We start from the raw sequence: 10,171 nt of genomic DNA on the forward strand, positions 1-10,171 counted from the left end.
AGAAGCTCCCTTGGAATGTGCCTGTGCCTCGCTCCTGCACTGCCCTTGTCCCTCCAGACTCCTGTGCCGGGGCTGGGCAGCTCCCCCAGGGCACCTCAAGCCCTGTGAGCAGCCCGGCTCTGAAGGGCTGTCCCCGGGTCACCTTGGCAGCGACACCAGCCCAGCCAGGCTCCCGCAGGGACATTTCACCCTTTCCCACCCAGTGGAGCGGCTCCAGCTCCCCCTGTCCCCGCCAGGCCGCTGCCCTTTGGTGCCCGCTATAAATACCCAGGGGTGTCTGAGCGAGTCTGCAGTTAAATAAAGCACCCTGGGGCCTCTCCCAGTGCTGGGTGCAGCTCTCCCCAAAAAACACAGAGCGTTCCATGCTCAGCGCCGATGGGAAAAGAATTCCCAGCTGGATTACAGTGGGGAAAGCTGCTCAAAAAGCAATATATGCTAAAAATCCGTGCTGATTCCTCTGGGTGCCACCAGGAGCTTTGCTCAGCACCTGGGTTTGTTCCCCCTTCTCCCTTCTTTGCCCCCCAGTCCGGGGATGCTGGAGGACAAAGGGGGATCCTGCAGACCCCAGGAGCTCAGTTCTGCCCACATCCCACACCTGGGAACACCAGGAGCAGCCAGGGCAGCTGGAACAGGAGCAGGAGGGGTGAAAAACCCCAATATTCGCATAAAATCAGCGTCCCTGTGGCTTTATTCCATTGCTCCATGAAAAACCCTGGGATCACACTGCACATCCCACTGGCTCAGGCTTTGGTTTAGGATTCCCAAAGAGGATATGGGGTTTTGGCGCCATTTTTTGGCCTCCTGCTGTGTGAGGGGACAGGTTTTAAACAGAGTTACACCAACCCAAGGGCACAATCCGAGCTCCCTCTCCCAGCCGATCCTGTTTTGTCTTCCCGGAGAAAACCTGGGAGCTGCCCTGGGTGAGCAGCCTGGATTTATCTTGATTTATCCCGGGCTCCCTGGACATGGAAACAGCTTTAATGAGCAGCCTGCAAACCAGGGGCTGCCTCCAGAACCGGAGCTCCGTTCAGCTCCTGCTGCTGCTGGTTGATTTTGGGGTCTGGGCGAGGTTTTGCCTTCATCCCCCAAGCTCAGCATCCCCTCCCCTGCCCCTGGTGCTCCCGAGGATCTGGGAAATCCCAGCGGAGCCCCTGAGCTGGGGATTTGCTGCTGCTTTAGCACCCAAACCCCTCTTGGGCTGCTCTGAGCTGCCTCTGCTGATCCTCTGTGGGTTCTGGGGCTCTTTTCCATCTGCTCCGCTCTATTTTTGTGCTCGGCCTTGGAACCTTCCCCTCCTCTGGAAACCAGGCTGTTTACAAATATGTGCCTGGGAGGAGCTCTGCTGCTCCCCGTTTCTGCTTTTCCTCAGGAAAAAAGAAAGCAGATGGCAAAGAGCCCTGGAATGACAGAATCCATGGGAGCAGCACATCCATGGGAGCACACCATGGAATGACAGAGAGCCCTGGAATGACAGAACCCATGGGAGCAGCAGCACATCCACCATCAGAAATCAAATCCAATGCCGCTGACCCGGCTCAGGTGAGGTTTAAAAGGAAATAAAATATCAAATCTTCCCCTCCTCTGGAAACCAGGCTGTTTACAAATATTTGCCTGGGAGGAGCTCTGCTGCTCCCCGTTTCTGCTTTTCCTCAGGAAAAAAGAAAGCAGATGGAAAAGAGCCCTGGAATGACAGAATCCACACCCCCAGCATCAACCTGCTGGTTTGATATTTTATTTCCTTCCCGGCCGGCTCTGGCAGTGGAAACCTCACCTGAGCCGGTCGGATTTGATTTCCTGATGGTGGATGTGCAGCTCGCGTGGAATGGGAGAGGGAGATAGAGCAGGAATTTGGCGCCGAGAGCCCGGCTTTGAAAGGGCCGCATTCCTGCCCCGCCGGGCTAAGAGGGGCTAAATGGGAAGATCTGATTAAGCGTCTCAGTGCGCTGACCCTGACCTCAAAGAACGCGCCGAGGCTCGGGAGGAACTTCATTTCAATTAATCAGCTTAACAGCCCGAGCAAAGCTGCCCGCGTCCATTGAGCCGGGCTCCCGCTCCTCCTCCTCCTCCTCGTGGGATTGCCCGAGTCACCGGCCCGGGCTCGGGGATGCCTTCATCCCCTCCTCAGGCATATCAGGGACACAGCCCCAGAGCCGCCATCCCTCTGTGAGCCTTCCCCACCTCCCAGGGCAAATGTGGGAAATGCGGGAAATTGGGAAATCTGGGAAACGTGGGAAATGCAGGAAATGTGCGAAATGTGGGAAATTGGGAAATGTGGGAAACTGGGAAATGCGGGCAATGTGGGCCATGTGGGAAATGTGGGAAATTGGGAGATGCGGGAAATTGGGAAACGTGGGAAATGGGGGAAGGAAATGTGGGAAATGCGGGAAATGTGGAAATGTGGGAAATATGGGAAATGTGGGAAATGCGGGAAGGGAATGTGGGAAATGTGGGAAGGGAATGTGGGAAATGCGGGAAATGGGGAAATGTGGGAAATTGGGAAACGTGGGAAATGGGGGAAGGAAATGTGGGGAATGGGGGAAATGGGGAAATGTGGGAAATATGGGAAATGTGGGAAATGCGGGAAGGGAATGTGGGAAATGTGGGAAATGGGGAAATGTGGGAAATATGGGAAATGTGGGAAGTTGGGAAATGTGGGAAGTTGGGAAATGCGGGAAGGAAATATGGGAAATGTGGGAAATTGGGAAATATGGTAAATATGGGAAATGTGGGAAATGTGGGAAATGTGGGAAATGAAATATGGGAAGGGAAGGGTGGCTGTGCCCCCTTTTGCAGCCCCTCCTGTGCTGCCCTCTCCCTCCAGGGCAGGGAAGGGATGGAGATGTGGCTGCTGGAGGCAGAGGGTGAGGAAATGCCGTGGGAGGCAGGAGGATAATCCCAGAAAGTGTCACAGGATCATGGAGTGGGTCGGGCTGAAAGGAGCCTTGAAGCTCTCCCAGTGCCCTGCTCGGTGGGACTCTGGGAAGGAGAAAGGCAGCAGGACAGGAGCTGGGAAGGGAAAAGGCTCATCCAGAGCCTCGATTTTCCAGGGGTTTTTCCTTTTCCCGTGTAACCAGAACAGGCCCGGGAGCTGGGAAGAGGAAAAGGCTCATCCAGAACCTCCAGTGCTTTTCCAGATTTTTTTTTTTTTGTTTTTCCTTTTCCCCTGCAACCTGGGCAGGCCCAGGAGCTGGGTAGGTAAAAATTCTCATCCAGAACCTCGATTTTCCAGGGGTTTTTCCTTTTCCCGTGTAGCCAAGGCAGGCCCAGGAGCTGAGAAGGGCTTTGACTCCTTGGCCTGAGTTTGGGGGAACATTTATTTCCCTGCTCTGGTCAGCATTTCTCGGGATGCCTGCGGGGCCAGGGCGCTGCGGAGCCGCAGCTGAGCGCCCGCCGAACATTCCAGCGGGTTTTGCACCTGGAGCTCCATCCCGGGCCCCGTGCGGCTGGAAGTGGCTCGTTAACACCTCTCCCCACATCCTTTCCCATGGAACGAGGCGCAGATGCTCCTGCTCGGCTCGGGTGAGGAGGAATTTCTGATTTTTCCGCCTCCCAGCTCTCCTTCCCCCACCACACCCCGATCATTCCACGATTCCCGGGAACTCCTGGGAATTATCGCTGCCTTTATCGCATCCCTTTGGACTTTCACCTCTGGGCAGCCGCGCACTTTGCTCTTTCCCTGCACCTTTAAAGGGGTAAAAGCAAATTCAGAAGCCTCTGGAAAAGCCCTCGGGAGTTTTTGGAGGGGCTCGGCAGCGCTGCTGCTGGAGAGGAACAACCTGGAAGGGATGAGCGGGTAAAGAAATGGGAGAAGTTGGTGGCAGTGCGGTCACAGAAGTTCAAAACGCAGCACCAGAAGTTTCTACACCAAAAATACAAAAAAACTCGTGGTGGAAATATTCGGGGTGGAAGATAACAGAAGAGTTATCTGGAGGAAAAACAGTGGGAAAGAAAGAGAAGAAAACAATGGTAAAGAAGGAAGAAAAGTAATGGGAAAGAAAAAAAGCAATGGGAAGGAGGGAAGAAAAACAATGGGAAAGAAGGAAAAAAAGCAACGGGGAAAAAGGAAGAAAATCAGTGGGAAGGAAGAAAAGCAATGGGTAAGAGTCAGGCCACAAAAAGCCCAGCTCAGAGGCAGAGGCAGCAATGAGGGATGGAACAGAGCCGAGCATCTCCCGGAGCCACCTGGGAATCCGCGCCGAGGTAGATTTGGAATCCTTTCCTCGGAAGGATTTGGGATTTCTGGGGCGGCACAGCCCAGCTGCTGCCCCCCACACGGCGCGGGTGGCAGAGGTGGCTCTGAGGGCTCTCCGGGGGCTGAGGTGACACCGTGGTGACAATTCCAGGCTGTCACTGCAGCGGCAGAGCCGCGTCCCCGGGGAGCGCCGCGCTCCGGGTCGTGTTTGCGCTGCTGCCACCGCTCCGAACCCACTCGGGAGCAGCGGGGTTTGCTCCGAACCCACTCGGGATTAGCGGGGTTTGCTCCGAACCCACTCGGGATTAGCGGGGTTCGCTCTGCCCGCGCTCCTCAGCCCTCCCAGCAATAAAGGGAACTCGGCGGATCGCGGCGGGAGCCGGGCCGGGGGCGCGGGGATGCCCCGGGGAGGGATTTGGTTGCGGGCAGGCGACAGCCAGGCTTTCATCTGCTCCTCCGAGCCTCCCTCAGACAGAAGAGGAGGGGCAGGGCTGTGGGGGATGGAGGAGAATTGCCGTAACATGATTTTATGTCTGTGATTGCATAACGAAACCTCCTGGGAACCTCCTGATTCAGATGGATCCCTGGTCGTGCCCGCTGATGGAGGGCTCTCAGACTGATCGATTGGTGCGCAGGAATTGCCGGCCTGGATCGGTACCAGGCTCCGAGCAGCCTGTGCTCCTTTATCGAGCCGCGCCTGAGCCATCAGGAAGCTGTAAAAAGCCTTCAGGAACCGATAATCTGCTTTTTTATACCCCCAGCGCACACAGCCACAGGCCCTGTTCTCACAGAAGCTGCCAGCGCGGTTGTTAATGGGAGCAGACCTTGAAGGATGGAATTGCATTTCTGTTCTTTAAAAAAAAAAAAAAGATAAATAAAAAATGCCTGGGTTTGTGTCGTTGGATGCTCTGCAAATCTCAGCTCGTTCTCTGAGCTGGGAAACGCTGCTGGTGCTGCCCACCCACCAGGACAATCCCCAGGGTCCTGGAAGGGGGGAAATCAGGATGCCACAGACCCCCGGGAAGGGGAATCGGGGAAATCAGGATCCCACAGACCTCCAGGGTCCCAGGAAGGGGGGATCAGGAAATCAGGATCCCAAAGACCCCCGGGAAGGGGGGATCGGGGAAATCAGGATCCCAAAGACTCCCAGGCAATCCCCAGAGTCCTGGGAAGGGGGGATCGGGAAAATCAGGATTCCACAGACCGCCAGGAACGGGGAATTGGGGAAATCAGGATCCCACAGACCCCGGGCAGGGTGGGAGATGCCTCTAGCACTCCCAAAGGTGGGAGATGATGCCCCTGGCACTCCCACCTCACCTCCTGGCGTTTCTCCCGCGGATTCCAGGACAGCCCCAGCTCCCAGGTCTGGGGCAGAGCGCACAAAGCTCGGCCTGGCACCCCGAGCGTTCCCTCCCAATGGCCTGTTCTCCGCGGCGCGGCCCTTTTTAATTGGTGACAATTGGAAGTGGCTCATTCTCCGTGTGCGAGAGGCTGCAATTGCTTCCACTTGGCCACGATTCAAGTGCCGGGGGTGAGTCAGAATGGGTGGCAAAACTGTCTTTTCCTCAGTCCCCCTGCTCAGCGGCAAAGAAAAAGCCACAACCCCGAGTTATTCTCTTTTATGAGGTGGGCATTGTGAGGCCAGGCAATTGAATTTACAACAGCATTGAGTATCAGAGTCTATCTGGCCCTGTCAATGAGAGCGCCGGGGGAAAAAAAGCCACACATTAACCCTCAGCTCCGAGTTCCCAGGCGCTTCAATAGGGCTCCCGAGCTGCCAAAGAGCCCGCTGCATACTCGATGAGACCCTTTATACCTCCTAATTACCCTCCTGACAATAGGGACGGGCTCTCTCGCCGCTTCTGTGGGCCCGGAGGAACTTCTGTGCAGCCCACCCCCACCCCAGAGGTGGAGATTTGGGGATTTGGGGAGCAGGTAGCAGGCTCGAGGTGTTTGCTCAGCTTCCAGCAGCGGGCTTTTTTAGGGATCCTTCTTCTGGCTGCAAAACTCAGGGGATATTTAACATCCCCCCTCAGCCCCATCACTTTCCCCCCAGTTTCTTACCCAAATCCCTTCCAATTATCCTTAAATAAAGCCATAAAGTCCAGTCCTATTCAAGTTTTTTGAGCTTGTCCTTGCCCACTCTCAAACAAAATGAAATGGTGGAAAAAAAATCTATTTCAAAGAGTTCCTTTATTGAAACACCTGCATTTTTTTTCTCTTTTCGTTTTTGGAAGTCTTCGACACAGGCACGCACACACCCACAGACCAACGGGATACAAACAACTTTGGCATCATAACTTTTTGAATATTCGTTACAAAACTATTTCTCATTTATTTTTTTCTTTTGTTCGTTTCTTTAAAAAAAGTATCTCAAATAAAGGCATTTTAAAGGAGTAAAAATACAAGTCGAGATCCCAACCTCTGAAAATAATAAATAGCACGTTCATAGCGAGGTCCTTTTCTTCCTTTCTGCTTTAAATCTGCTTTAAAAAACCCCAAGACATAACAGGGGCTCCATACAACGGAGCCAACGAGAGTTCGTTGTTGGTTTTTTTGTTGTTTTTGGAGACGGGGAATGACTCGGAGGAAGTCACCAGGGTCTCCAGACGGATTCACTGCGCTCTCCAACGGGACTCCCGGCCTGCGACGCCGGCCCGATGCTGCCCCCAAATGATGTCAAGCCTTGCACCGGCGACGCCGAGGGGGTGGCGGCCGCGTTCCCCGAGCCGCCGCCCGCCGCCACCGGCACGTTGGCGTTGGCATAGAGAGGAATAACCGGTCCGGAGCTGGGCGGGAAGGCCGGGCTGGGGATGAGGAAGGCGAACTGGCCGTCGGTGGCCGGAAGGAGCTGGAAACCGCCGTAGACCTTGGGGGACAGCGCCTCGGCGGGGTTCAGCTTGCAGGGCACGGGCACGGCTCCGGCGGCGCCCGGGGGCAGCTGGACGTGCAGCGGCTGCTGCGCCAGATGTGCGGGCTGGGCGGGCGGAGGAGGAGGAGGAGGAGGGGGGTAGTTCATGGCCATGATCTGGCCCAGGCACGCCGAGAGGTGGCTCAGGAGCCGCGTGCGCACGTCCGCGTTGACCCCTTCGCAGGTGGACAGGAACCGGGTCACCTCGTTCATGCACTCGTTGAAGCCGGCCCGGTACTTGCCGAGGACGGTGGGGTCGGCGCTGAGCGCGGCTGGGAGGGGGGGAAGGAGGGGGCAGCAGGTGAGCGGCAGGTCCGGAGTACCGGCCCCCTGTCCCCAGCGCCCGGTTCCCTGTTCCTAAGCCCGGTTCCCGGTGCCCTGCCCCAACCCCAGGTCCGGAGCCTGGTTCCCTGTAAGGAGCCCCTTCCCGGTCTCCTGTCGCCAGCTCCCGGTCTCTCATTCTCAAATCCCCAGTCACTGGTGCAGAGCCCGGTTCCCGGTGCCCTGCCTTCGGACCGGATCCCCGTCCCCGTTCTCTGTCCCCGGTCCCCGATCCCCATCCCCTTGTCCTCAGCTCCCGGTGCAGACCCCGATCCCGGTGCCCTGTCCCCATGCCCGGTGCCCCCGGGGCCGGCACTCACCGGTCATCTGCACCCGCTGCAGGTTCCGCAGGTGCTTGACGGTCATCTCCAGGATGTCCGCCTTCTCCAGCTTGGAGTGCCGCGAGCTCTGCGGGACAACAGCGGCTCGCTCAGGGCTGCCCGCGCCCGGACACCGCCCGCTGTCCCCCCGGTGCCCCCGCGGCCCCACTTACGTCCTTCTTGAGCGCGTCCAGGATGAGCGTCTTGAGCTGCCCCAGGCTCTCATTGATCCGCGCCCGGCGCCGCTTCTCCATGATGGGCTTGGACGACTGCGGGCAGAGCGGAGCCGGTCAGCGCCCCCCGCACAGCCCCGGGACCCGCACACCGCCCCCGACCGTCAACCCCGACCATCACCGACCTCAGCACGGCCGCGGGCTTGCCGCCATCCAGCTCCGCCGCCACCGTTGCTGCGCCCCGACCGGCACCCTCCTCCTCCTCCTCCTCCTCCATTTACCTTCCGGTGCTCGCTGGCGCTCCGCGGCTTGTCCGGCGTGTGGCTGGCGCTGGCGGGCGCGCCGGCGATGGGCGAGGCGGTCGGTTTCTCCATGCCCGTGTCGGCGGGCATGGCTGAGGTACGGTGCAGCGAACGGGTAGGAAGTGAACGGCGGGGAGAGCGGCACGAAACGGGGGATGGTAGGCGGGGAGAAAAGAAGAAACCGGAGGGGGCGAAGCGAGCGCGTGCGGCGGCGGGCGCAGGGCGCGTGCGGCGGGCGCGGGGCGTGAGGCGGCGGCGCCCCCGCCCCTCGCCCGCGCCCTTTTATAGCCCGGCGGCGGTGGCGGCGGTGGCGGCGGCGGCGCCCATTCGTGTGAACCCGCCGCCGCCGCCGTTCCCACACTCGCGCGCAGCCAATCAGCGCCCGGCCCGCGCCCGGCGCCCGCGCGTCCCGCGCTCCCATTGGTCCGCTCCTCACCCCCTCCGCTTTCCACCCCCATCCCTGCCCCGCGCGGGCGGGAAGCCCCGCCCCGCCCCGTCACGCGCGCGGGGAACGCCCCCCCCCTCAGCGCGGCCACGTGGGGTGAGGAAGGCGGGGGGAGCGCTGTGTGTGTGTGAGGGGAGGGGTGGAGTGTGAGGGCAGAGCGCGGGCGGGGCTGGCCCCGGCACCGCCGCCGCCGCCGCGCTGGCCCCGCTCGCCGCCCGCCCTGCCCGCCCGCCCTGTGACACCCGGCCCGGGGGCGGCGGCGGCGGCGGCGGCGGCTGGCGCGGCACGCGAGGCCGCGGCCGGCGGGCGGCCAATGGGCGGGGGGTGCGGGCGGCCGCGCGGGCGCTCTGCGCGCCCATTGGCTGGCGGGGGCGCCGCTGTCAATCACGGCCGCGGCTCGCGCTCTCCCTCACGGTTCCCCCCCGGTTCCCCCCGTTCCCAGCGCGCTCCTCCCCGTTCGTTCCCATCCCCATCCCCACCGCTCCTCTCCACCACCCCCCCGTTCTCCCGTCGGAGCACGTGCCGGAGCGCTCCCGGCTCCCGGCTCCATGGGAAAACCCCGCCCCGCCGCCGCCCGCCAGCGGCAGCCGGCCCGCCGCACCGCCCGCGGGGCTGCCGCCTTCCTGCGCTGCCTCCCTGCCCGCTTCCCGCTTCCCCCCCGCTCCCCCCGGCCCCCGGCGAGCCAATCCCGGCGGTGGCGGAGCGGGAGGAAGCTGGATGAGCAACCCCCAGCGCCTTCCCGCCCCCTCGGTGGCGCCCGATGCGCCGCCACCCCCCGGTTTAACCGGTCAGGGAGGGTCAGGACCGCCCGCACTCTTGAGGGACCCCCATTCTGCCCCCTCACCCTTATTTCCCCCCTGTTCTCCGCCCCCCCGGAGCAAATCCCGGTGCGGGGTTCGGGGGGAGAAGCCCCAGCGCCTCCTCCCACCCCCGGTTTAACGGGGCTGGAGGGGGCAGAGCCCCCCGGAACCGTGAGGGACCCCCTTGAGTCACCACTCCGGGTGTCACACCCCTGACCAAACAAACCCCTGGGAATTTGTCCCCCCCTCTGTGAAACTGGGGCTTGCCCCCCCTAAAATCCCTCCTGTGCCCCTACAAGGGGGGCACTCGGCCTCTTGCCCCGATTCTGGTGGGTTTTGTCACCAGGGCTGGCTCCAGCAGGGCTCTGTGCCCACCAGCACAGCGTGCCAAGGGAGGTGCCAACCCCCCCTCACCCCCTCAGACAAACCCTGGGGCTCCCTTTGGGATGGGAACAGCGTGTCCCAAAAGCTGCGGGAATTTAGGAAACCCCAAAAGGTGAGGGGCTTTGGGAACCCCCAAGCCTGCAGGAATTTTGGAAACCCCAAAAGCTGTGGGGCTTTAGGAAAACCCCAAACCTGCGTCAATTTGGGAAACCCCAAAAGCTGTGGGGCTTTGGGAAGCCCCAAAATCTGCAAGAATTTGGCAAGCCCCAGAAGCTCTGGGTTTGTGCCACGGCTGAGGGACCATGGTGCCCACTGGGCTCAGT

The 10,171-nt window shown here is 60.3% G+C and overlaps 1 protein-coding gene across 2 annotated transcripts; it reads right to left on the reverse strand.

Annotated features, from left to right (window-relative positions):
- Window positions 1–6,322: 6,322 nt before the first annotated feature.
- On the reverse strand, window positions 6,323–8,464 carry HES4 (hes family bHLH transcription factor 4). 2 transcript variants are annotated; one of them, XM_030963792.1, is made up of 4 exons: window positions 8,199–8,464; window positions 7,918–8,013; window positions 7,745–7,832; window positions 6,323–7,375 (listed from the first exon to the last, which is right to left on the reverse strand). In XM_030963792.1, exons 1-4 carry the CDS (start codon window positions 8,307–8,309, stop codon window positions 6,786–6,788), a joined length of 885 nt encoding a protein of 294 aa, XP_030819652.1. In that variant the 5' UTR covers window positions 8,310–8,464; the 3' UTR covers window positions 6,323–6,785. The 2 variants fall into 2 exon arrangements, with proteins under 2 accessions (XP_030819652.1, XP_030819651.1); XM_030963791.1 differs by having other exon boundaries at window positions 8,103–8,464.
- Between the last annotated feature and the right edge of the window lie 1,707 nt (window positions 8,465–10,171).

Source organism: Camarhynchus parvulus, chromosome 21 (assembly GCF_901933205.1).
Source record: "Camarhynchus parvulus chromosome 21, STF_HiC, whole genome shotgun sequence".
Taxonomy (NCBI): Eukaryota; Metazoa; Chordata; class Aves; order Passeriformes; family Thraupidae; genus Camarhynchus; species Camarhynchus parvulus.

What these genes read in the sequence shown, in the direction of transcription:
- HES4 (XM_030963791.1), bottom strand. Translation starts at nt 8,309, where the DNA reads ATGCCCGCCGACACGGGCATGGAGAAACCGACCGCCTCGCCCATCGCC. An exon ending in AAGCCCGCGGCCGTGCTGAG is followed by an intron (nt 8,014 to 8,102) that starts GTCGGTGATGGT and finishes CTCTGCCCGCAG; the next exon opens with TCGTCCAAGCCCATCATGGA. An exon ending in GCAGCGGGTGCAGATGACCG is followed by an intron (nt 7,376 to 7,744) that starts GTGAGTGCCGGC and finishes CCCCCCTCCCAG; the next exon opens with CCGCGCTCAGCGCCGACCCC.